This window comes from Chlamydotis macqueenii, chromosome 29 (assembly GCF_036417535.1).
Source record: "Chlamydotis macqueenii isolate bChlMac1 chromosome 29, bChlMac1.mat, whole genome shotgun sequence".
Lineage (NCBI taxonomy): Eukaryota > Metazoa > Chordata > Aves > Otidiformes > Otididae > Chlamydotis > Chlamydotis macqueenii.
In genome coordinates, this window is record NC_141584.1 from 2,445,396 (window position 1) to 2,470,688 (window position 25,293).

The window sequence follows — 25,293 nt, forward strand, 5'->3', positions numbered from 1 at the left end:
TCGGCATGTTGGCCGCCGCCGCCGCGGGGCCCCGGGCGCTGCGGGAGGGAGGGGGGAAGGGGGGTGAGGGGCGGCACGGCGAGCGGGACCCCTCGCCGGGGGCTTGGGGGGGTGGGGGGAATCCCGCCCCGGGGCACCGGAGCCGGTTCGGGTGGCCCCACGCTGCCCCGTGGGTCCCCGCTCGGACCCCCGAGCCCCGGCTGGGGGGCGGGCAGCCCCTCGCGGCCGCTCCCCGGGGCTGCCGGTGTCACCGGGGCCGGCCCGCGCCTGCCCTTCCCCCCGCCAGGTCTCCATAGCAACCGGCCCGCAGGCCCGGGGCAGGCCCGGTGCCGGCCAGGCGCGGGGCCGGGCGGGGCGGGGGCGGCGGGGGCCCGGCCGGCGGAGCGAGGCGCCCCCGCTCCCGCTCCCCCTCCCCCTCCGCGGCCCCGCGCGGCGCGGCCCCGCAACTCACCCGCTCGCGGGCTCCGCGCGGGTCCTCCAGCGCCAACAATGAGCGGCCCCTTCCGGCCGCCGCTCTGCGCCGGGCAGGAAGCGCTCTATGGTGCTTCCGGGGCGACCCGGAAACAAACCGCCTCGCTTCCTCTCGACGCCGCGCCGCGTTCTTCCGTCACCGTGACGTCACGCGGCCGCGCCGCCATCTCGGCGCTCCCTCCGCCGCGCCGGTCCCCCGCCCTCCCCCCACGCCGGTACCGAGCCGCGGGGCCGAGCCCCCGCCGCCGCCCCCCGCAGGAACCACACGTCTGTCCCGACACCCCCAGCTTTATTCGCGGCCGTCACACAGCACAGAACCGGCCCGGCGCGGCGGGAGCCCCCCGCGCCGCGCCGCGCCCATCCCCGCGGCACCGGGGCGTCTCCGCGGCGGCGGCCCCGCGGCGGGGCCTACTTGGACCTCTGCCTCATCTTCCTCCTCTTGCGCTTCAGCCTACGGGAGAGAGCGGCGCTCAGACCCGCGCACCGGCACCGGCACCGGCACCGGGACCGGGCGGGGGGAGCCCCACGTACCTGCGCATGCGCTTCTTGCGCCACTGCGGGGGGAAGAGAGGAGGGGGCTGCGTTAGTGCCGGCACCGCGCCCCCCGCCCCACACCCCGCCCGGCCCGGCCCCGCTCCCAGCACCGAGGACCCCCCTCCCGGGCTCCCCCGACCCCCCCACCGCCGCACCGACGGCCCGCCGCTCTCTCCCACCCCCCGCCTCCCTCGCCCGCTCCCCGGCCCCGCTGCACCGAGCCCCCTCCGCCCCCTGCACCCCGCGCCACCCCACCGCAGCCCCCACCCCGCGCCCCCGGGCCGGGCCCGCCCGCTGCTGGGGACCCCCCGGGGGAACGCGGGGAGCCCGAGGCGCCATCGGCCGCCCCCCGCCGCTCACCTTGGCCCTCATGGTGGTGCGGAGGCGCCGCGCTCACTCCCGGCGGGCGGGCGGCGGCGCCGGCGGCAGATGGCGGCGGATGGAGGCGGCCGGCGGCGGCGGCCCACAAGATGGCGGCAGCAGCGGCCCGGAGAGGCCTTTGCCGTCCGCCGGGGCCTACTTATAGCGTAGGGGGCGTGGCCCCGCCCCCCCGCGGCGCGGGGTACGACGGGAGATGTAGTCCCTGCCCCCCGAGGTATCACGGGAGCTGTAGTCCCCCGCCGGCCGCCATTTTGCGCAGCCCCGGGGGAGAGCGCCCGCGCCCCGCGCTGCACCGGGCCCGGCGGCGGCAACGGGGGAGGGGGGTCCCGCACCCCCGCACCCCGGCACCCCCGCACCCCGCCGGGCCCAACGAGCAGAGCCGCTCCTCGGGCCACAGAGAATGGCACTGGTCAAGTTTATTTTTGGGGAAAAAAAAAAAAAAAAGTCAGTAGAGATCGCGGGAGCTCCCGCTTGTCGAAATTGATTCACAACTGGATTTTTGTTTCCTGTAAGAGGTACACTGGTTTTTTTCTTTAAAGTGAAAATATAAAACGAACTAAACCTGCAGCAAGTCTCAGTGGTTTATCCATCTGTACTGCAGACCATGAGCAAGGCTAGCTCTGCCCCACGGAGGGCAGAATATTGCCTAAAAACGCTGAAATGGTCCCGGGGGGGTCCCCGTGTCCCCCAAGGTCACAGGCAGAGACCGGACCTGACCCCCCCGGGCTGCGGCCAGCGCCAGCGAGGCCCCGGCGTCCATCCCGCGCCGGCCCTGCCGAGCGGGAGCAGCGGGAGAACGGGAGCAGAGATGGAAAACTTCAGAACAGAAATAGCGCATGGTTTATTCGCTTTTATTGGCTTTGGTAATATTTGCACGTGTGGAGCTCGGGGTGGAAAACCCAGATCTTGGCAGGGAGCGCGGTGCCGGCAGAGACGCCCAGGAGCGTTTGTAAAGGCGAGAGTTCATCCCAAATTCGGGCACAGCAGGGGAACCACGTATCGGCAAAGAAAAATCCCTCACGTTCAACTGCGTGGCATTGTATCGGTTTTCTCTTTTTCCTTTTTTTTTTTTAAAAAGACTTGCTATAAAAGAGCAATACCCCTGTTGGACTCCGGCCTGAGCCCAGCTCCCGCAGCATTTCCCTCGCCCATCGCCGGAGGAGCGCGCGGACAGGAGAGAGTGAGAGCCGCCAGCGCGCGGGGAAGGGTGGAACGCGCTCACGGGCCGCGGAAACCGGCCACGGGGAAAAACACAACTCCCCAGGAGCGCAGGGAATTAAAAACCGCTGCCAGGGGGGCAGGCAGCTCGTCCCGCTCCCGCCCCTGCGCGCGGCTGCTGGGCGGGGAGCGGCACCGGCTCCCCAGCAAGCCGGAAAGTCAGTTTAAACCCGGCGTATTAAAAACCAGAGCGTTTATGCGTAAATCAAGGCAGAGACAGAACAGAGTAGACAGAACAGTCTACAGTTTCACAGGGGAGATAAAATTTTATATTTTTCCGAATTATAAATGTACAATCTAGAGGCTAAAAGAGAAGAGTGAGAAACCCTCTGCCCCGAGGTAACAGAGCAGCGCCGCCGCGGGCGGGAGGAGCGGCGGGCGCAGCGAGGCAGACCCCCGTCCACACGTACCATGTCGCTAACACAGGGCGCTTCTTCTTGGGCGTAACCTGCTCTTGGTTTGGGTTTTATTCCGCCAAGAAATTCTGTAAAGGGAGGAATTTAAAAAAAAAGAAAAGGGGGGGGAGGAGGAGGAAGAAGAAAGCGGGCGGCTCTCTACACTCCCTCTCTCGCCGGGGCCGGCTGTCGGTCAGCTCTTCAACAAGCGCGGGCAGTGTACAAGGTCAGAGTGGGTATGGACTAGCTTTGACTCCCGATTTTATTTTTCCGCTTCCTTTTTACGTAGTCTGAGTGGCTGCGAGTCCTCCCTGCTCGGCTGTAGTCAGTGGGACGTCCAGAGCGTTTGTTTGGTCGTACGACAAACAGCGCTGGGTTATTTTGCTTCTGTTTTGGGGGGAAAAAGGGGCGAGTGTGTGTGAACTGGGTGCTACATGGAGGGAGCGGGCGCTGCTCAGTCGCCAGCCTCGTTCTCTTCCGCCGTCTCTCCCGTGGTGGCGTTCTCTGCGTTCTTGGAGGCCTGCGGAAAACGAACCGGCGGCGGCGGTCAGCGCGGGGGCTGGCGGGGGTCCAGGCACGGCCACGCCGCCGGCGGCAGGGACGCAGCCCGCCCCGGGACCAAGGGACAGCCCCTGTGCCAGGCGTTCCCGAGCCAGGAATGTCGCAGCGCGCCGGGAGAGGCGAGCCCCGGAGGCAACCACGCAGCACCGAGGTCACGCGCCACTCATCCCCACAAAACCTGGCCGCGTTACCTTCTTCTTCTTCTTTTTCTGGGTCTTCCTGCTCGCGGAACTTTGTAGAAGGGCCTGCAGACGGGAGGGAGACGTAAGAAGCCGGAAAGGCGACTCCTTTCTTTGACGCCTTTAGCGCGGAGGAAGGGCGGTGAGCCCCTCTTCCGGATTCTCCCGCCCCCCCTCTCCCCGGGGGACGTGCAGGCAGGGCGACCCTGTCGCGTTATGGTTCTTTTTAAACCAACCTTCAGTTCTCCATCCTGCACCTCGAACTCAGACTTGTAGAGCTCGGGCTCGAAGGGGCCGCTGGTTATCCTCATGGGGCCGTTGGGCATTAAGAGCACCGTGAACTTGAACTGCGCCACGAACTCTCCTGCGGGGCAGACACGGGCGTCAGCGCAGCCGCGCGCGCCCGGCCCCCCAGGCGGCTATTTCCAAACATTGTTCGATTCCACGCTGCCAAAATCCATCTCGCGGGAACTTCTGAACCCCCCCGCGGCGAGGGCAGAGCAATTCCTCCAGCGCCACCGCCACGGCCGCTCTGCCGGCGGAGCCCCCTCCTGCCCAGGAAACCAGGACAAATTCCAGCGCCGGAACGCTCCCAGCGCCAGACCCAGAAGCCAAGGGGCAGGGAGTTTCCCGGAGGATAAATCCCGGGCCGCCGAAGCGCATCTCTGGTATTTGCACAGCGACAGGCGGCAGCGCTCCCGCCCGGCTCCGGAAGCGACCGGCAGCCCCCGTCCTCGCACCGGCACTCACCTTCCTTTTCATAGAGGACGTTGAAAGGCTGGAGCAGCTCGTGTTTGGCGCATTCCACCACCCCCATCCTGGCCTTCTTCTCATCCTCAAACGCCCTGCGGAGGAACAGGGCCCCCCTGAGCTCGGGCCCGTGCCGCCCGCGGGGTCTCAGAGCTGCGCCCGGGCCCGGCTGGAGGCTTTGCCGGCTCGCGCCCCCCACGCCGGTGCGGCGCCGGGGCGGGCAGCTGCCGGGGGAGCTGCTGCCTCCGGGGTGGCAAAGGGAAGCGGGTGAAGGGTGCAAAGAGCCCCTGGCGTGAGCGGTGTCCAAAAACCGACCGGAGCGGCCTCGCCCCCGCACGCCGCACCCGACGCTGCCCTCACCCCTCCGTTCTACTTCAAACGCAGCGCCCGGCTCCGCCCGCCACAGGAGAGTCTCAAGGCCCGCGGCTCCGCCTGGGATTCCCGCCCAGGCCCCTGACATCCTTCCTCCACCTCCTCCTCCGCGGCGGCTGCTGCGTCAGCACGGTCCGCGCGCTCACACGACGCGCCCGGCTGCGGACGCGACCACGCACCTGAGAGTAAATGGCATGGTATCGAAGCGCCTCTCCACCTCGCTGAAAAAGGCACGGGAGGTTTTCATCTTCAGGCCGTACTGTTTGGAGGGGTCCCTTTTGTAAATCGTAGTTCTCTGCCCGGCGTCCTTCGCCTGAAAACGCAAACGGAGCTGAGGGGCGGGGAGAGCAGCGCAGCGCGCCCTCAGCCAGCGGAGCCCGCGGCCTGCGCGCGCTGGGCCTCCGCCTCGGACAAGCACCGCTCGTGCTCTGGCCCGTAAAGGTGCGCCTCGGTTTTCTGGATGGAAAAACTCCTCCCAAAACGGCAGAGCGATACCCAGGGCACAGGTACTCCCCGGCTGGAACCGGCACCACAAGGCCGTGGCCGTTAGCACCGCTGACGTTCTGCGACACGGCCGCCTCGAGCGAGCGCACGCGCGCGGAGAACAGCAGGCCCAAAGCCCCGGGCTCACCTTTCCCTCTCCACTGCTGACGAGAACATCCACAGCGTAAACTTCGTGGACCTCAAATTCTGCTTTTTCGTGGTCCTTCCTGGAAGAAATAAAGAGTTTGGCTGAGTCAAGGAACGGAAAATAGGGAAGGCAAACCCTCCGCGGCCACAACTCCTCGAGCGGGCCCGCGCTGGGCTGAGCCAGAGGCCTACGAGCACAGAGCAGCGCGAGAGCGACCAGGCCCCGGCCCAGAAGAGCCGGAGCTGGCACAGCGGACGCAGAGGGCGAACGTGCCAGGCGGCAGGGCCGGTCAGCGGCAGGCCAGCACGGAACGGCGAGCGGCCAGCGCTCCTCCTGCCCGTGGCAACGGCTCCGTCCCCAGCGCAGGGCGGGGGGTCCCTGAGAGCCCCCGCGCCCGGTGCGTGGCCACGGCTGAGAGCTCGCAGGCCCAGCGCTGGGTCTGAAGCCGCTGAGCTCTGAATGCTCAGCGTGAGACCCAGCCCCGCGGCAGAGCGGTTGCGGGAGCAGAGCGGAAGGAGATCTCCAGCTCACGAGCTCAAAGCCGTCCTGAAAGGCTGCTGCCGGCGATCGCCATCCCGCGGGCTCCTGGCAGCTCCCGCGGGACACGCGGCAGCCCTCGGCACGGCTCCGGTGAACGAGCAGCCACGCCAGCAGCCGGCTGTTGTGCTGGCAGCCTCCCCCGAGGAGCTGGACAGGAACCAGGAACGCGCAGGTGCCAGCGAGCCCCTCGCAGCGACCTCCAGCCTCTCCCTCTCAGAGCGGCCCCCGCGCGGAGCCGCGCCTCACGCGCGCACGGGACGGCCGGGACACGGGGCTGCCCAGCCGCGGACGCGCCACCACGCTGGGCCGGACGGGGAGCAGCCTGCCTCCCGGTTCAATTGCACACACAGCCCCCACCCGACACCGCAGCCAGAAACAGGGTCACGTTCCGGAGCCGGCCGCGCCCCCCCGCGCGCTGCGGGACGCCGCGGCCCCAGAGGCGACACTCACTTCTGCTGGTCTGTAGGGTTCTGGATGATTGTTTTCTCTCCATCGATCACGTGCTGTTTCAGCTGGTGCGACAGCATCCCTGCGGCGATAGGAGACCCATTAACACCTCCCAGCGGCAAGCCGGCGACGCGGTGACGCGTTACCGACGCCACGGGGCCCAGGACCGGGCTGGAGCCAGCGCTAAAGCGAACCAGCACCGGCATCAGCTCCTCGGCCGGGGAGCCAGGCGCGTTACGCGGGCAGCGAGCTCCCCAAAGCCCGCGCCGACTGCGGCGGCGCTCCCTCGCCCGCGCCAAGCGCTGTTCCGTACGGCCGCTCCTCGGCCGGGCGCGTGCACTGCACCAGCGGCTGCAAGGGGCTGGCGCGAGCCCGCGGGCGCGGGGGTTCCTGAGCACAACGTAATGGGACCTCGGGGTCCTCTCCCCAGCCCCCCGGCTGCGCAGCTCTGGGTGTGTTGAGGGGTTCGCTCCGCGTTTCCCTTCCGTCCCACCAAAGCCCGGGGCGAGGCGCCGCGGCCATTCCCGGCCCGGCCCCCAGCGGCAGAGCCCAGCCGCTAACAGCCCCGCCGGTTTCCAGCGGCCGGCGCCCAGATAATCGCATCGCTCGACCGCTTCCCACACCGCGGCTGCTCAAACTGCCCCCACAGCGCGAGGGCCGCCTCCTGGCGCAGCGCACGCCGGGGTTTTCCGCGGAGGAGCAGAGCGCCGAGGAGACCCGCAGAGCCGTCCCACGCGGGGACAGGGAGTGACGTTCCCAGACGGGGCCGAGGGGGCGCGGAGAAGGCGACAGCTTTGTGGGACTGCAGGGAATTTAACTAACGGAGCGGTTCAACTGCGGCCGAAAGAGCCGTCTGCCCGAGCTCCCTCGCTGCCTCTCAGACCAGAAGCCAGCGTCTCATTTTGACCCCACGCCACCCCCGCTCAACGCTGCGAAGGGAACGCGCCGCAGCTTGGAGCTGGGAGGAAGGAAATTCCATACCCTGCGCAGCCCGGGCATGACAAACCAGCCCCGTTACACATCCGCGAAAGGTTTAACCGCCAGCGAGCGGGGGAGCAACGCGCCGCGCCGTCCGCCCGAGGTGGGCGGGAAGCCCCCGCGCCAGGGCGCTGCCGCCCGCCGGGGAAACCCGCGCCCGCTGTTCCCAGATCAATGCATCCTTAAAAACAAAGGGAGGAAGGAAGAGGAATCTGGACCCTTGCAGGGATTTTTTGGGGTGTTTTTTTTTAGCATTTGGGGATGGCACGCGCAGGACCCGTGGCCGTTCCACGCTGCCCGGCACTGGGACGGGGCAGCGCAGGTTCAGTGCGCAGCTCGGCGTTGCCGCCCGCGACCAGCTGCCGCGGCCCTTACCTTCGATGGGCGTGCAGTGGAACGAGTGGGCGATTTTGTTCCACGCGTCTGTCACTTGCGTGTTCTGCGCGAAGAACACAGGAAAACACGTTAGGGATACAAAATTCAAGCCACAAACACAACAGTTTGGGTTTTTTTTGTGAACCCGCCGGTGTTGCGTGACACGCAGCCGGGCTTTCTAACGACCGCTGCTCCGACGCCTTCACAACCGGGAGCAGCGGTGCCAGGCCTCCATGTTTGATCTGCGGCAACAAAGCCAACGCGTAACGCGAGGTCAGCTCAGCCCTCGGAACGAGAGCGACGCGGGCGCGTTCGAACAGTAACAGTGCCGAAGGAGATCGCCCACGACCGCCGAGGCGCCCGCGCAGCAGAGATGGCAGGGAGCGCTGCCGGCAGCGCGGCCGTGTGTGCCCCGCTGCGCTCAGCGAGGACGGGCGCGGCGAGCGGCAGCCGCGGGGCTCCTCTGCGAAGCCGGCGTGGCACCAGGAAGAGCTCGCGTCCCGCGGGGAAGCCAGGGCTGCCGGCAGAGCTGCCGCCCACCCCAGCGGGCGGGCGCGCGCCCAGAGCCGCTCAGCTGTCTGCGGACAGCTGCTTCCACATTCCGCGCGCGGCCGGGCCATTCCTCCCGGCACGGTCGCAGGCTCCTCTTTCCAGGCAGGAAGCGCGACGCGGGCGGCGCCGTCCCCGGGCTCCGAGCTCCGTGCCCAGACACTTCCCCCTTTTCCGCCGCTCACCTGGTTTCCGGGCTTTACCAAGCGCAGAGCGGCTTCGGCGCAGAGGTGAGCCGCCTTGATGACATCGGCTTTGCGGCCTGACACCGGGTTTTCCTGGAAGAACAGAAAATAAAGGGTTTTAGGTACGTCCTCCTCCCTCTGATCAGCAAGAGCACCATTCCGAGCATCCAGACTTGGGGATCTGACTGGACGGCCTTCCCCGAGCCGAACCGCGCGTGCCGCGCCACGTCCTCGCCACGCGGGCCGGAGCCCCGTGCTGGCGCGTTCGGGCAGCAGGGCCTTGTTTTGGGGTCACCCCCCAGCCCAGATCCGCAAAGGTGAAGGCAGCGACTGACAGCAGTGCGCTCGGCTCCCCGTGCCTCGGCCAGCAGAGGGGGCAGCAAAACCAGTCTGCCCAGTCCGCCCCACAGCCCCAGACACTGCGTGCCAGTAACCGCAGCGCTGCTCTCCAAGCGTCGGAGCGCTTGCACGCCGCACGCGCTGAAGCAGCGCGTCAGCCCCGCTTTGCCAGAGGGTGGTTTTGAGGAAAGGGACGGCTTTCGCCCCGTCACCGCTCCCGCGGCGCGGACGCCGCCCCCGGGCTCCGCGCTGCCGCTGGGACCAGACGCGCCCCAGCGCCAGCTCTGCGACCCCTCCCTCAGACCGCAGGCGAGGCGGGCGCGGGGAGAGACGCCGCGCCATTACGAACCTACCTTCGAGGCGTCTATGACAAAACTGTGTGCTACGTTCGCTATGAAGCCGTCGACGTGGACGCCCAGGTCGCTGCAAGACAGAGAGCGAATGGCAGGCGGGGCGCGGGGCGCCTGCGCGGCTCCTGGGGGTACCACGGGCTCCAGCGCGTGCCAGGCGCCTGCGGCGGCTCAGCCCTCGTCACCACACAGCTGCTCGCTCACCCTCCCCCTCCCCAGCGGGACGGGGGAAAGAAATTGGGAAGAAAGGGAAACTCGCGGGTTGAGATGAAGACAGTTTACTGGAACAGCACCGGAAAACGGCGACGATAACAGAAGATAAGGATATTAATTAATGTACGCAAAACGAACAGCGCACGATTTCTCACCGCCCGGAGCCGCAGTGACCCGCAGAGCCCGGCGCGAGCAGCGAGCGTGGAAATGACACCGAGCGGCAAGCGAAGGAGCGCCAGCGAGCCGGCGAAGGAGAGGGCACGGAACAGCGAGCGAAAGGGGCGGCAGACGAGGGTAACGGACGTAAAGGATGCCCCTTCCCACGGCAGCCCCCGCGTTATGGCGTGGGACGCCCTCTGTGGCCAGCTGGGCTCAATTACTCCGTCGGTACCCCTCCCGCATCTGCACGTTAACGAGCTCGGAGAGCCGGACCGCGTCCTTGGGCTCTCTCACAACAACTCCTTTCGGCAGCGTGTTTATCAGCGCTTCTCACACGGCAAACCCGGAACGCGCCGGCTACGGAGAGGAGCACCGCTCCGTCCCTGCCGAACCGGGGCGGCCCTCGCCTGCCGGGCTGGCGGCGCCTCTACGAGCCGCGCAGTGTTTAGCGCAGCGCGCGGGGTCAGAAAGCCAAGCAGTAACCGCACGACAGGCGCAACCGAGACGCTTACATTTTGACCAGGTCTCCGTCCTTGAGGATGTAGTCCTGGTCGCTCTTCAGCGGGGAGAAGTGGCAGACGCAGTTATTCACCGATATACTCGTCGGGAAGGCAATGCCTGCAAAGGGACAACAGCAATCCCGTGAAACCGCGCAGCCCCGCAGCCGGCAGCGCGGATCCACAGCCGGGATCGGGGGTTCCGCGGCGCAGATCCACAGCCGGGATCGGGGGTTCCGCGGCGCGGATCCACAGCCGGGATCGGGGGTTCCGCGGCGCAGATCCACAGCCGGGATCGGGGGTTCCGCGGCGCAGACCCACAGCCGGGATCGGGGGTTTCGCAGTGCTGTACCACGCCCCGTTATGCCAGTCTCCGGCAAAGGCAGCGCGCGCGCGCCGCTCCCGCACCGGCTCTCCTTTTGGCAGGGAACTGCCAAAGAACCCCCCCAGGGCGGTGAGGCACCCGCGAGAGGGACCCCGCGTCCCCAGAACAGAACGGGGGGCTCTGGGCGACACTCGCGCATCACACGACTCCCACGGCAGCCACGGGCGCCCATCAGCGCACCGCAGGTCTGCCGGGGGGAGGACGCTGCAACGAGGGCCGCTTTGGGGTGGGACGGGGTGCACGGAACGGGGAGCTGCGGCTCACCAGCGACGCTTGCGGGCAGGAGTTTGGGCAACACTGGGAGCAGCACCGTGTTCCTCGCGCCAGTCGGCCCAGAGCAGCGCTGTCGGCACGCGTGCCCATCCCACCCGCCCGCCGGGGCCGATCCCAGGGCCAGGCTCTGCGGCAGCCCTCACCTTTCTTCATTTCCTTTTCCTTCTTGAAAATCTTGCCGGTCTCTTCCATGATCATGGCATCTCCCTTCTCGCACAGGCAGAGAACCGACGCTCCGGAGTTCGCCGCGTCCACCACCGCGCGCAGGACCCCTTTGAACACAGACACGGAGCTGTTAAGCACATTAACGATAAACGGCGTCGCGTCTAACAGCACGGCGCCCTGCCAGAAAACCCGCGTGTTTCCTAAGGGGGGGAAGAGACCCCGGCCTCAGCTCTTCACCAAAAGCACCGCAGACGGGCAGAACACTCACTTTAATTTTTATTTATTCTGTTTTCAAGAACGTTTTCAGAGAGCGCAAGCGAACGAACGTGCGCAGGCGAAGCGCCGCAGCTTCAGACGCCTGCCCGCGCAGCCCGGGCGCTGTCAGACACCAGCCGGGCCGGAACTCCGCTCTCCCACATTCTTTCTGGGGAAGTCAGAGCTACAGAAACAGGTTTGGAGGCTGCTCGGAGCCGGGACGCGCAGCACATCAAAGGGGCAGGGGCCGCTGCTGCCGACGCGCAGGACCAGAAGCGCACGGCAGCCGAACGGCGTTGCCGGGCGCAGGAGCTGGCGGCGGCGCGGGACGGGCGCCGCAGAGCCAGTCCCGTTAGTCCCTGGCTCGGCAGAAACGTGGTTTAAAGGTAACCCACGCGCTCCTGCTCCTGCTCCGGCCCGGCGGCTGCCAGGGCTCGCTCCGCGCCACGGCTCAGAGGTTTTGCCGCCCGCGCCCACGCTTGGGCAAACTCCAGTGCCCGCGAGTCCCAGCGGCGTTTTGGTTCTGCTGCAGACGACGGCGTGCCCCGCGCTTCGTAGGAGAAGGGGGGAAAGGAGCAGAAAAGCGGCGCTTTTGGCTGGAATGCAGCAGAGCCGCCTTCACAAACACACCTCGGTGATACTCCAGCAGCAGAGGCCGGGGCAGCCGCACCTCGAGGTGGGCTGGGGGTGAGGCGCCCTGGCTGTCCCCGGCGGAGCCCCGAGCCGCTGTTTCCCCTTCCTCCTCCTCCTCTCTCCAGCCGGGACACTTTACAGGGCGTCCCAAAGCTTACCCTGACATGTTTTTGGGTCCCGGGATAAGAGGTGCGCTCACAGCTGCTCCTTGCTCCGTGAGCGCGCTGTTTTTACCAAAACATTTCGGCAGCGCTGACGGGGACGTTTACGGGCAGGCGCGTTTTCATAACTCCTTTGCCACTGAGCAAAACCCGAGTCCTTCACCTGCGCGGCGAATTAAATTTCCAATCCCTTTCCGTCGCCTTTCCACGCCTCACGCGCAGCGAGGGACTGGGAACGTTTTCAAGCCCGGATAAAGCTCTGATAAAGAGACGCTGGGCGGGCGGCGGGACAGAGAGAGGCGAGAAGAGAAAATCGTCAAACAGACCCAGCACAAAGATAAACGGAGAGCCGTGCTCTCCGGAGCATTCCAACGACACCAAGCAGCAGCCAGCGCGGCAGCGCGGCCCGAGAACACCTCCGGCGCTCCGGCCGGGCGCCGTGCTTCGTCTGGGGCAGGAGCAGCGCTCTCTGTGACCAGGGACGCCTCAGCCCGACGGGCACCCCGGGCGCCTGAGCGTTCTGCCGCGGTTCCGTGCCTGCCCTTCCCACAGGCGCTCACGCCGCCCGGGAGGGAGCTGCCTTCCCCCACGGGGAGGGAGGCGGCCCCCTCCCGCCGCGCAACTGGGGGCACACCGGTTTGAACCCAGTTTACCCAGACAGCGAGCCGGGGGGGGGGGGGGCTCGAAGGGGAGCCCGCACCGGGGGTCCCCGCTGGGCTCCGTCCCGAGTCACGGCGGGGGCGACGGCTCGAGGAGAGGCGCCGGGGTCAGCGACAGCGGCGTGGGGCACGGCGGCCGCGCGCCAGGCGGCGCGGAACCGGTCGGGTCGGTCCTCGGGCGGCTGTCACCCCCCCCACCCCCCCCCGAGGGGCTGCCACCCCCCCGCCGGTGATGCAGCAAAAGCGGCGTTGGGGAAAACAACGGCGGGCGGGGGCCGGGGGGCGGGTTTGGGGGGGAGATCGCGCGGCCCAGGGCCGTGCCCGGCGGCCCGCTCCTCCCCGGGGGCCCGGCGGGGGTCGAGGCCCCGCACAAACCCGCGGTGCGGGGCAGCCCCGGGGCGGGACGCCGGCCCCGCCCGCCCGGGCCCCGCTCCCGGCTCCCCCCGCGGCCGGGGGGCGCCAGGCCCTGCCCCCCCCGCCCCCCTCCTCCTCCCCGCCGGTGCACGTGGGGCGCGGAGGCCACGTGCGGGAGCGGCCGCCGCGCGGGGCCGGGGCCGGGGGCGCGGGGAGCCCCCGCCGCCCGGGGGCAACGCACGGCCGCCCCCTCCCGCCGCCCCCCGCCGCTTCCACCGGCGCCTGCGGGCGGCCGCTGGAGCGGGGGGCCCAGGCCTCGTCTTGCCGCCCGGCCCGGGCCCGCCACACCCTCCACACCCCCCACCTCCTCCCGCCTCACCGGGGACCCCCCCCCGCGCCCGGCGCCCCCTCCCCGCCGCCCCCCGCCCGGCCGCGGCCCGCACTCACGGTTGGCGATGTCCCCCCCCATCTTGTACTTGGTGACCACCAGGTCCTCGGCGATCGTCAGCTCGGCCGCCTCCTCCTCCCCCGACATGGTGGGAGCCGCCGCCGCCGCGCTGACCAGACCCCGCCGAGCGCGAGCGCCGAGGAGCGCGAGCAGGGCAGGAGCGCGGGCTCCGCGCGGGGCACGCTGGGACCGCGAGGCCCCGCCCCCCGGACTACACCTCCCGGCGGGTCCCGCGGCTCTCGCGAGGTCTGGGGGCGGGGCCGCAGTGGGGCGGAAGTGACGCGCCAGGGCTGCTGGGAAATGTAGTCTGGAGGCGGTGGCAGGGAGCGGCCCCGGGCCCGTCACAGCCCCCGGCCCAGCTCCATCCCAGCCCCACCGCGGCCCCCAGCCCCATCACAGCCCACAGCCCCGTGGTCCTGGCCGCACCGCGGCCCCCAGCCCCACTCGCAGCTCCCAGCCCCGTGGTCCTGGACCCACCGCGGCCCCCAGCCCCACTCGCAGCCCCCAGCCCCGTGGTCCTGGCCCCACCGCGGTCCCCAGCCCCGCTGCAGGCCCCAGGCCAGCCCCCCTCCCCAAATCAGCAGCCGCACCACTTCAGGTCAAATTCCCTTTCTCTTTATTCAGCATTTACAAACCCGCCCCACGCCGGGGCCAGGCGATACCGGGGGTTCTGGCTGAGCCCCCCCACCCTGGGCCCCCTCGGGGAACACGCCATGGAAAAGGGCTCTGGGGGGCCTCGCCCCAGCCCCCCGCCTGGCTCGGGGGCCGGAGCCGTAACGCACGCTGCAGCCCCCCGCCGACCGGGGTACGCTCCCCGAAGGGCCTGGGTGGGGCGCAGCACCCCCAAACCTTCACTCTGGTTCCCGCAGGGAACGGGGAAACCTGAAAAGGAGTCTGGGGTCCTTGCCCAGAAACACCCCCCCCACCCACCCTCACCCACCTGTGCCCCAAGGCAGCCCCGGACTGGGACCCCAGCCCCGCGTCCCTGCATGCGGGGAGCACCTTCGGCTGGGGGGGCACCCATGGGCACGGTGGGAGGGGGACCGAGGGGTCCAAAGCCCCTCAACCCCCTCTGCCAGGGCCCGGGCTGCCCCCTCCCCAGCTCGAGGGGCGCAGGATTGGCCCCCCAGCCCATGCCCCTCGAAAAGCTTTGGCAAGGCGGGCAGGGAGCGGGTGCTCCCCGAGGGCCCGCGGCCCCCCCCGGCCGGGCTGAGACCCCTCAGCCCCCCACCAGCTTTGGCCTGTGCCCCCAAGGGAAGAGGTTTGGGGGTGGGGGATCCTTCATATCCAGTGTAAACAGCCCCGGGGAGCGCAGGACAGCAGTGGGGCGCCGGGGGGGTCTGGGGGGGGGGGTCCCCTACGTCCGCTGGGCGTCCGCCTTGGCGAAGAGGCGGCTGTGCCAGTAGTCGGGGTTGTCGAAGGCGCAGTCCGAAGCCTCCAGGCTCCGCAGAGGCTTCATGGCGGGGCCGGGGGGCGCGGGGGGGCCGCGGCAGCCGGGGCAGCGGGGGGCCAGCATGGCCTCCATCTCCTCGTAGCCCTGCTCCTCCGCGGGGGCCGGGGCGGCCTCCCCTGGGCGCATGTCGGTGTAGCCGTCGTGGCGGGGGGGGCCGCCCTCGGGCCGGGGTCCCGGCCCCCCGGCCACGCTGCCCAGCGAGCGGCTCAGCCGCGGCTGCTTGTTCATGTACTCGTAGTCCTCCTCCCCCGGCGGCCCCCGGCCCGCGGCGGCCCCCGGCTCCGAGCCCACCTCCATGTACTCGTAGCCCAGCTCCTCCAGCGAGGCCGGCCGGGGCGGGGGGGCTCCCGCGGGACCCCCGGGCCGCCGGTTCATGTACTCGTACTCCTCCTCCAGCTCCGGCACCGCGCCCCCGCCGGGGTCCGTCTCTGCGGGGCAGGGGGTGAGATGCCAGCCAGATCCCCCCAGGGCCCCCCCTGCTCCCCCTCTCTGCCCATGAGTGTGGGGGGGGTTGTGGGGGGGTTGTGGGGGGGTCAGCCCACCCTACAACCGTCGCCCCATAACAGCCGATCCCCTCCGTGTGAATCCCAGCCCTGCACAAATGCTGCCCCCCCCCCCCCGAATGCTGGGGACGGGCCCCCTGCACCCCCGGGGAGGGGCTGCCCCTGCCCCACAGCAGCCCCCCACCCCAACCCTAGGAGGACGAGCCCCCCACCCCCTCAACCCCAAACCGCACGGGGAGGGGACCCACCACCCCGCGGGGACGGGCTCCCTGCAGCCGCATGGTGGGGGGGAGCCCCCAGACCCCCCCCACCCCCCCCCCCGCATGGCCGGGACCCCCTGCGCTGCGCCCCTCACCCCGTCCGGCGCGGCTGGGGCTGACGTAGCCGTTGGCGTCCTCCTCGCTGCCCTCGGAGCTGGGGGGCGGCGGGGGGAAGCTCTCCCGCTGCGACAGGTAGGCGCTGTCCCCCCGCGAGCGCAGGCTGCGGCACAGGCTCCCCGCCAGAGACCCCCCCTCGGCCAGGTCCAGCTCCGACGCCGTGCCCCGGCCCTCCGACGACTCGGACACCGTGCGCCCCACGGACCCCTGACGGCTGCGCCGCGGCGGCCGGCACCCCCCGCCCTGGGGAACGGGGTGCTGAGGATGGGGGGCATCCCCACGGACCCCAGACCCCCGCCCCACCGCCCCACGGCCACCGCTGCAGCTCCCACTGCTCCAGCACCCCATGGCCACCCCATAGCGTCCCAACACCCCACAGCCACCCCCTTGCCCCTCCCCAGCACCCCATGGCCACCCCATAGCCTCCCAACACCCCACAGCCACCCCCTTGCCCCTCCCCAGCACCCCGTGGCCAGCCCATAGCCCCCCAGCACCCCGTGGCCACCCCCTTGTCACCCCAACACCCTATGGCCACCCCCTTGTCCCTGCCCAGCACCCCCTGGCCCCCCCCGCACCCCCTGCCCCCCAGCCCCGGTACCTGGCGGGCGCTGCCGATGCCGGGCTGGTTCATGGGGATGTACCCGGCCGGGGGGCTGAGCAGGCTGGGGCTCTGCGGGGGGACGGGGGGGTTTGACACCCAGTGGGCGGGGGACACGCAGGGGCCGTCCCCCCCCACCCCACCGCGGTCCCGTGGGTCACCCCCGTGTCCCACCTGGGGGGGGGGTTGGGGCTGGGAGACCCCTGCCGCGTCGTGGGACCCCGCGCCCCCCACCCTGCCCCGTCCCACAGCCCCGACACAGCTCCAGCGCCGCCCCCCCCCGAGGCGGGGGGCAGAGGGGTCTCACCCGGGCGCAGCTGCCCCGTGGCCGCTGCGGGTACAGCCCGGCGGCGAGGCCGAAGGAGGCGTCCAGCTCCTCTTCCTCCTCCAGCTCCAGCGTCTCCATGTCGTCCAGCTCCTTGTCGCTGAGGGTGGGGGGCTCGGCGGGGGGGCGCGGCCCCGCTCTCCTGCTGCGGGGAGGTGGTGTCAGGGGCTGCGGGGCCGGGGGGGGTGGATCGGGGGTGGGGGGCGGCGCTTACCTTGATGACCAGGTAGCGCGGGGGGGTCGCGGGCCATGCGGGTGAACTCGTTCGCCAGCTCCTTGAAGGTGGGACGGATGTTCTCATCGATCATCCAGCCTGCGCGGGGCGGGGGGCTGAGCGCCGGGACCCTGCCCCGGGGACGGGGAGGGGCGGGGGGCGCGGGGTCCCGGGAGGTGGCACGGGGTCTCCAGAGGAGAAACTCTCTGCCCCGGGGATGGGGACGGGGCTGGGACCCTGCTCTGGGGACGGGGCTGGGACCCTGCTCTGGGGACAGGGATGGGAATGGGGATGAGACCCCTGGGGATGGAGACGGGGATGGGACCCCTGCCCTGGGGACAGGGACACGGCCGGGACCCTGCCCCAGGAACAGGGACTGGGATGGGGACACGGCCGGGACCCTGCCCCGGGGACGGGGACTGGGATGGGGACACGGCTGGGACCCTGCCCCAGGAACGGGGACTGGGATGGGGACACGGCCGGGACCCTGCCCCAGGAACGGGGACTGGGATGGGGACACGGCTGGGACCCTGCCCCAGGAACGGGGACTGGGATGGGGACACGGCCGGGACCCTGCCCCAGGAACAGGGACTGGGATGGGGACACGGCCGGGACCCTGCCCCAGGAACAGGGACTGGGATGGGGACACGGCCGGGACCCTGCCCCAGGAACAGGGACTGGGATGGGGACACGGCCGGGACCCTGCCCCAGGAACGGGGACTGGGATGGGGACACGGCTGGGACCCTGCCCCAGGAACGGGGACTGGGATGGGGACACGGCCGGGACCCTGCCCCAGGAACGGGGACCGGGATGGGGACACGGCCGGGACCCTGTCCTGGGGATGGGGATGGGATGGGGACACGGCCGGGGACCCTGCCCCAGGAACGGGGACTGGGATGGGGACACGGCCGGGACCCTGCCCCGGGGACGGGGACTGGGATGGGGACACGGCCGGGACCCTGTCCTGGGGATGGGGATGGGATGGGGACACAACTGGGACCCTGCCCGGGGACGGGACCTCGCCCTGCGGATGGGGACGGGAGCAGGACCCCACCTCAGGGAAAGGGGCAGGGACGGGGGGCGCGAACACGGCCGGGGCCCCTGCCCCGGGACAGGGGCCGCGCTGGGGCCGGGGGCAGGACGCTCGCGGGGCCACTCACACTTCACCATCACCATGTAGACGTCGATGGTGCAGATCTGGGGCTGCGCCAGCCGCTCGCCCTTCTCCAGCAGATCCGGCACCTCGGCCAGCCGGATGCCGGCGTAGGGCTCGGCCCCGAACGTCATCATCTCCCAGAGCGTCACGCCTGCGGGACGGGGCCGTGAGCCCGCGGGGCGGCCGGGGGGGCCGGGGGGCGGCCGGGGGGCCAGCGCTCACCGTAGCTCCAGACGTCGCTCTGGTGCGTGTACTTCCCGAAGTGGATGCTCTCCAGCGCCATCCACTTGATGGGGGTCTGCGGGGGAAAGGGGGGGCACACGGGTGGCTGTGGGGACACCCCGCGGGGCAGGGGGCACGGAGGGGACGGGGCAGCCCTGGGCGCTGGGGGACGCGGAGAGGAGGGGATGCAGGGGGTGAGGGGGGCACCGCGGCAGGGAGGGGTGCCCCGTGGCATGTAGGGGGGCACGGGGGTCCCCCGGCGGGCGCCCACCTTGACCTCGTTGTAGAAATACTTCTTGTCGTCGGGGGTAGAGCAGGTCGGCGATGCCGAAATCGGCCACCTGCGCCTGGCTGGGCGACTTGAGCAGCACGTTGCGGGCGGCCAGGTTGCGGTGCACCATGCGGTGCTCCTCCAGGTAGTACATCCCCTGCGGGCGGGGGGGTCAGCGGCGCCGGGGGCCGCGCGCAGCCCCCCGCGCCCGGCACTCACCTTGGCCACCTGCACGCACCAGTTGAGCAGCAGCTGGGGGCTGATGGCGTCGCGGTTCTTGCGGACGTAGTCCAGCAGCGAGCCCAGCGGCAGGAGCTGCGTCACCAGCTGCAGCTGGGGGCCGGGGCAGATGCCCAGCAGCCGCACGATGTAGGCGTGGTCCAGGCTGCCGATGGCCAGCATGTGCTGCGGGCGCCAGCGTCAGCCGCCATCGCCGCCGCGCCGTCCCCGCCGCCCGCCGCGCCCCGCCCGCGCCCCGGACTCACGTCGGTGACGGCGTGGAAGGCCTGCTGCCCGCCCCAGTCCTGGATCACCTTGATGCTCACACGGGATCTTGACGGAGTCCCCGTCGGGGATCCAGACGCCCTGGGCGGACACGACGTGGTGGTGAGCGCCGCGCCCGGCCCCCGCGCGCCCCCGCGGCGCGCGGCCCCCCCGCTCACCTTGTGCACGGTGCCGAAGACGCCGGAGCCCAGCACCTTCAGCCGCTTCAGCTCCGTCTCCTTGAAGATGCGGGCCAGCACCTTGTTGGCCTTTTCACTGGGGTCCAGCGGCTCCAGGCTCTGCCGGGCGCGAGACAGAGGTGGGGACGGGGACGGGGATCGGGGATGGACGGGGATGGGGATGGGTCCTGCACCCCTCCCGCCTCTCGAAGCCCCTCCCCACGGCCCCCCTCAGCTCCAACCCAGCTCCCCCTGGGATCGGGAGCCCCCGCTCACCTCCCCCCCTCTCCAGGTAGCGCCGCATCGCCCGCTTCTTCTGGATCTTCTTGCCGCGCCAGTACAGCAGCGCGAGGAGGACGCAGGGAGCAGGAGAGGAAGAGCCCCCCGACCACCATCACCGCGATCACCGTCGGCGTTTTCCTGCGCGTGGGGCGGGACGCCGGGGCTGAGCTCCCGGCGCTGGCAGGCCCCTGGCCCGCTGCCGCCGCCGCTCCCCCACGCGCTTCCCACGGCCCTGCCCGCCATGGGGCCACGGGCGCCCCAACCCCCGGGGCAGGGCAGGGGGGGCCCCCAGCGCCCACGCGGGACGGGAAAGGCCCCGGAGCAGGGCGGTGCGGCACAGCGCGGCATGGCACGGCGTGACGCGGTACGGCGCAGCACACGGGGCACGGCGCAGCACATCGCAGCACATCGCAGCGTGGCAACGCGTGCCAGGGCACGGCACGGCATGGTGCACCGGGGCGTGCCGCGGCACAGCACAGCACAGCTCAGCACCGTGCAACACGGCACGGCACGGTTGCACCAGGGCACGTGGCACGCAGCGCCCCGGGACCCCCGCAGCCCCCTCCCCGCCGTACCTGGAGATGGGCAGGGCCTCCCCCAGGCAGTCGCGCAGCAGCGGCCCCAAGCACCTGCGGAGACGGAGCCGGGGCTGAGCTGGGGCGCGGGGACCCCCCCTCCGGCGAGATGCAGGGTCCCGAGCCCCCCACCCCGGCGCACCCGCGGGTGCAGTTCTCGTGGCAGGGCCGGCACTCGCGGGCTGGCGTCGGGGTACTTGTAGATGGGGCCGCGCTCCGCCCAGGATGCCGTCGGGGGCAGCGCTCCACGCAGTGCGGCCCGTCGCGGTAGTGGGCGCAGCGGGTGCAGGTGTCGGCGCCCTGCGGGGCGGGAGGGGCGCGTGAGGAGCTGCGGGGCTGCCGCAGCCGCCCGCGCGCGCGCCCCCCGCCCGGGGCCGTACCGAGCCGTTGCAGGTGACGTTGCCCTCTATGCGCTCGCACTCGGGGTGGCACTCGAAGCACTCGCCCCCCTGGGCGAACTCCCGCGTCTCCCTGCGGGGACAAGGCAGGTCAGCGGACCACCCGCATCCCGGCCCACCCCGGCGCCCACGCCCGGCATCCCAGCCCATCCCAGCACCCATCCCAGCGGGATATCTGTCCCCGTCGGCACCCATCCCACCCTGGTGCCCACCCCAGTGTCCATCCCAGCACCCATCCCACCCTGGTGCCCACTCTGAACCCACCCTGGTCCCCATCCTGCTCCCCACACCCACCCTGGGGCCAACACAGTGCCTGCCCCAGCACCCATCCCAGCACCCATCCCACCCCGGGCTCCGTCCCGCTCCCTGTGCCCACCCCAGGCTCCATCCCACCCTGGTCCCCACCCCGCTGCCCACCCTGGTCCCCGTCGCGCCGCCCGCCCCGGAGCCGAGGCGCTGCGCAGCGCGGGACCCCCGCCCGCTGCCCCGCGGAGCCCCTCACCCCTGGGCGAAGCGGCAGGTGGGCACGCAAGAGGCCGGCGGCGGCTGTAGTGGCGGCAGGACAGGCAACTGCGCGGGGGCCGGGGGCCCCAGCAGCCCTCGGCCGAGCACAGCGGGTCGCACACCTTCCCCTCTTGCTCTGCGGGCGGGACGGGCGCTCAGCGCGGCCCCCGGCCCCCCGGCCCCCTCCCGCTGCCCCCCCCCGACTCACGGCACTTGCTGCGGGGTTGTGTTGTTGCGGATGTCGAGGTCGGCGCGGCGGCGGCTGAGCGCGGCCCACTGCACGGTGTGCAGGTAGCAGAGGCGGCGGTTCTCGGTGATGTACACAGCGGCCCGCGCTCACCTCGCGCAGCCGAGCGCAAGCCCCAGCGACGTGACGTTCTCGTTCTTCATGATCAGCAGCGAGAAACCCCGGCTGCGGGGCGGTCACGAGGGTGGGATGCAGGGGAGGGGGGTGACGAGGGGGGGATGCAGGGAGGATGCAGGGGACAGGGGACAAAGGGGGGACGCAGGGATGGGGGATGACGTGGGGTGGGGGATGACGAGGGTGGGATGCAGGGACAAGGAACAACGGGGGATGCAGGGAGACGGGATGCAGGGAGGGAGATGATGGGGCGATGAAGGCACAGGGGGATGACGGGGGGTTGCGGGCACAGGGGACGAGGAGGGGGTGCGGGGCCGCAGGGCAGGGGACGAGGAGGGGGTGCGGGCCGCGGGGCGGGGGGGTGGGAGACGCCGCGTCGGGGGCCGCGGGGCCGGGGACTCACTTGTAGAGGCTGCGTCCCCCGATGGGTGACCAGGTTGGAGAAGACGCTGAAGTTGTGCATGTGCTTGGGCCAGGACTGGATGTTCAGGTACCCTGGGGGGCGGGGGGAGGGGGGTCAGGGAGGCCCGGGGGGGGGGTCCCGGTGTGACCCCAGCCCCGCCGCTCACTACCCGTGATCTCCCGCACCGTCCGGAAGACGTTCAGCTTCTCGGGGTCCAGCGCCGAGATGTTGCGCCAGGGATCGCTGCGGAGGCGGAGCCGTCAGCCGGGGCGGGGGGCCGCACCCCGCCAGCAGCCCCCGACCCCCCCGGGCCCCCGCCCTCACCCCTCCAGGCCGGTGATGAGGAAATCCAGGTTCCCCAGGATCTTGGTGCAGTTGACGAAGGTGTCGATGTTGCTGAGTCCACGGGTCTGGTACTTGCTGCCCGGCGCCGGTGCCCTCGCAGGCTGCGGGACGGGGACGTCAGGGCTCGCCCCGCGGCCCCCCCCCCGGGCCCCGGCCCCCCGGCCCGGCCCCCCTACCCTTGGGGCACAGCCCGGCGCAGGGCTCGCACATCTTCAGCCCGTTCTTCTCCACCTCCATCTTGTCGTTGGGGCAGGCGCGGACGCAGGAGCTCTGGTCCACCACGAAGGTTGTCTGCGGGGAGACCCTCGCGGTCACAGCCCCGGCCCCCCCCGGCGCCCCGGGACCCCCCCCGCCCCCCCCGGGACGCGGCTCACGCGGGCAGCTCCGGACGCAGACGCCCCCGTACTGGTACTTGGTGTCGGGGTTGGGCTCCAGCTGGAAGGTCAGCTTGTTGTAGATGAGGGGGCTGCGGGCAGAGCGGCACGCACGCGCCGCTGTCGTTGAAGTGCCGGCACGCCTGCGGGACGGACGGACGGACGGTGGGGGCATGGCCGCACGCACACGGGGCGGGGGGCACCGACGGACACGGGGGCGCGCGGGCGCCTCTCACCCCACAGCATCGCCCCGCGCCCGCCCCAGGCGGAGACCCCTGCCCACGGGGCTGGACGGGACACACGGACGGGTGGAAACATGGATGGGGCAGTGCATGGAGGGACAGACGGACAGACGGACAGGCGGACACAGGGACGGATGGACGGACACAGGGACAGACGGACACACGGACGGACACACGAACAGACAGTGCACGGATGGACAGATGGACACAGGGACGGACAGTGCATGGAGGGACAGACGGACACACGGACGGGCGGACACAGGGACAGACACACGAACAGACAGCGCACGGATGGACAGACGGACACAGGGACGGACAGTGCATGGAGGGACAGACGGACACACGCACGGATGGACACAGGGACGGACGCCTCCCCCATCCCACAGGGCCAGCACCCCCCCGCCCACCCTGGGGGCCACAGACGGGCTCCCTCCCGGGGGGCAGATGGACGGGCACGGGGATGGACGGACGGACACGGGGGCACGGCTGAGCGCGGCCCCGGGGGCGCAGGGGCGGGGGGGCACGTACGAAGCAGTGTGTCTGGAGGGGGCCGGTGCAGCCCCCCGCGCACTCCTCGTGGCAGCACTCGTTGGGCGCGCGCCCGAAGCAGCGCCCGTTGCACTGCGGGGCGCAGATCGTCTTGGTCACTGCGGGGAGGGGGGGGTGAGCGGGGGGTCGGGCCCCGCGCCCCCCCCACCCCCCCCGGACCCCCGGTACCCACGTTTCTGGCAGTCCCCGGGGCCGGGCCCCCAGCAGTGCCCGCCGCAGCTCTCGTGGCACGGGACGCCTGCGGGGTGGGACAGGGGGTCACCCCCAAAGCCGGGGGGCGTCACCCCCTCCCCACTCCCGGACCCCCCCCCACGCACAGGCCTTGCCGTTGTCCCCCACCACGGGCTCCAGGCGGGGGTCCCGCATGATGTCCCGCCACTCCACCGTGTCCACGTGGCAGAGCTGCGCGTTCTTCTCGATGTAGACGCCGCCGGCCAGGATCTCTGCGGGGCGGGGGGTCAGCGGGCGACGCGGGCCGCGACCCCCCAGCACCGGGGCCGCGGGGAGCGGGGGGGGTCCCACCTGTGAGCTGGTTGAGGCCGAGGTGGCGCAGGGCGTGGGTGGTGTTGGGGTTGTAGTTGAGCAGCACGAAGAGCGCGTACTTCTCCTCGTAGAACTGCGTCCCGGGATGACGCGCAGGTTCTGCAGCGGCAGCGAGGCGAAGACGTTCATGGCGATCAGGATGTAGCCCGTCACCTCCCGGATGGTCTGCGGGGCAGCGGCGGGTGTCAGCGGGCGGGCGCGTCCCCCCCGCGTCGTGTCCCCCCGCCGACCGCGCGCCCCCCGCACCTGCAGGAAGGAGAGGTCCTGCGCGTGGTCGATGAGCACGATCTCCAGGTTGCCCATCACGATCTCGCAGTTGTTGTACATCTTGTGCAGCGTCTGGTACTGGCGCTGGGCGTCCCCCGTCACGCTCAGCCCCGTTCAGCGTCCCCGCGCACACTGCGGGCACAGCGCCCTGTCGCCCGCCGCGGCCGCGTCCCTCCGTGGGACGTCGCCCCCCCACCCCCCAAGCTGGCCGCGTCCTCCCCTCGACGGCCGTGGCCTCCTGCCCCGTGGTGGCCGTGCCCCTGTCCCCCCCCATGCTGGTGCCCCCCACATCGTCCCCCGCGTTCGCTGCACCACGGGGGTGGTGCTGCCCCGGGGGGGGGGGTGTGGGGTGTGATGGGTGCTCCCCCACCCTCCCCTCCCCGTGCAGCGCCCAAACCGGCCGGGCAAGGGTTGCGCAAGGCGGGTGCAGGCGCGGCCCCCGCCTGTGACGCCCGGACTTCGGACCCAGCCGCGGGCGCAGCCTCGACACCGGGGCTGGGGCCGGGGGGGCCCGGGCGCCCCCAGAGCTGGAGGAGAGGGGGGCGGGCACCGGGGGGGCCCCGGGGTTAACGATCACCCGGCCCCCCCGCGGCGGGCGGACAGGGCCCCTTTGTGCGTGGGGCAGGATGCGGCCCCCTCCCCGCGGCCGCACAAAGGGGCGATTGTGGCGAGCGGGACGGGGGGAGGCCGAGCCCCCCGAAAGCGGCGGGAGAGCCGGCACCCCCGGGGGCAGAGCGGGGCGCGGCCCCCCCCCGGCCCAGCGCAGACGTGACTCAGGCCCTGGCGCGGGGGGGGCGCGGGGGGTCAATGGCAGCTTTGTCCGGCCCGGGCGCGGGGGCAGAGAAGGACCCGAGCCCCCTCCCGGGGGCGGCCGCAGAGAACAGGCAGCTCAGCGCACGCATGGGACGGGGCGTGGGCCCAGCACCCCCCCGGCCGCCGCAGCCGCGCTCCCTCCCGGGCCGGAGCTATTTTAGCAGGGACGGGGCTATAAAAAGGTCCCAGCTGCGTCGGGGGCACGGCCCCCAGCCCAGAAGGCCCCGGGGATGGGCACAGCGGGGCCCCGACTGGGGGGGCTGGGACCCCCAAAGAACGATGGAGGGTGCTGGGGGGTCCCCAGGCTGCTGGGGGGCAGGATCCGGCCCCCGCGGGACCCCCATGGCCGGGACCAAGCTTCGGGGCGACACCGGCGAATTGTTACCGGCCGCTCGGGG

At 71.3% G+C, this 25,293-nt stretch overlaps 2 protein-coding genes across 2 annotated transcripts; both read right to left on the bottom strand.

The window, feature by feature from the left end:
* Positions 1 to 2,850: 2,850 nt before the first annotated feature.
* Positions 2,851 to 13,557, bottom strand: PA2G4 (proliferation-associated 2G4). Its single transcript, XM_086768965.1, has 13 exons — positions 13,457 to 13,557; positions 10,926 to 11,054; positions 10,140 to 10,245; positions 9,259 to 9,328; positions 8,567 to 8,659; positions 7,833 to 7,896; positions 6,483 to 6,561; positions 5,493 to 5,571; positions 5,041 to 5,174; positions 4,490 to 4,584; positions 3,976 to 4,103; positions 3,752 to 3,805; positions 2,851 to 3,519 (listed from the first exon to the last, which is right to left on the bottom strand). The coding sequence occupies exons 1-13, from the start codon at positions 13,542 to 13,544 to the stop codon at positions 3,454 to 3,456; spliced, it is 1,185 nt and encodes a 394-aa protein (XP_086625091.1). The 5' UTR covers positions 13,545 to 13,557; the 3' UTR covers positions 2,851 to 3,453.
* A 499-nt stretch (positions 13,558 to 14,056) lies between these two features.
* On the bottom strand, positions 14,057 to 24,157 carry ERBB3 (erb-b2 receptor tyrosine kinase 3). The gene is given in 38 exon segments (XM_086769003.1): positions 14,057 to 15,338; positions 15,769 to 16,033; positions 16,389 to 16,460; positions 16,696 to 16,850; positions 16,924 to 16,951; positions 16,953 to 17,026; positions 18,089 to 18,235; positions 18,307 to 18,382; positions 18,578 to 18,613; positions 18,615 to 18,734; positions 18,797 to 18,982; positions 19,063 to 19,122; positions 19,124 to 19,162; positions 19,240 to 19,361; positions 19,519 to 19,597; positions 19,599 to 19,659; positions 20,097 to 20,150; positions 20,239 to 20,396; positions 20,477 to 20,567; positions 20,997 to 21,031; positions 21,034 to 21,134; positions 21,207 to 21,225; positions 21,227 to 21,410; positions 21,763 to 21,785; positions 21,787 to 21,854; positions 21,932 to 22,005; positions 22,087 to 22,187; positions 22,189 to 22,208; positions 22,284 to 22,392; positions 22,394 to 22,398; positions 22,482 to 22,572; positions 22,574 to 22,624; positions 23,252 to 23,370; positions 23,445 to 23,510; positions 23,590 to 23,715; positions 23,795 to 23,899; positions 23,902 to 23,980; positions 24,062 to 24,157. Coding segments are annotated over 38 exon segments (3,804 nt in total). The 5' UTR covers positions 24,143 to 24,157; the 3' UTR covers positions 14,057 to 14,814.
* Positions 24,158 to 25,293: the final 1,136 nt, after the last annotated feature.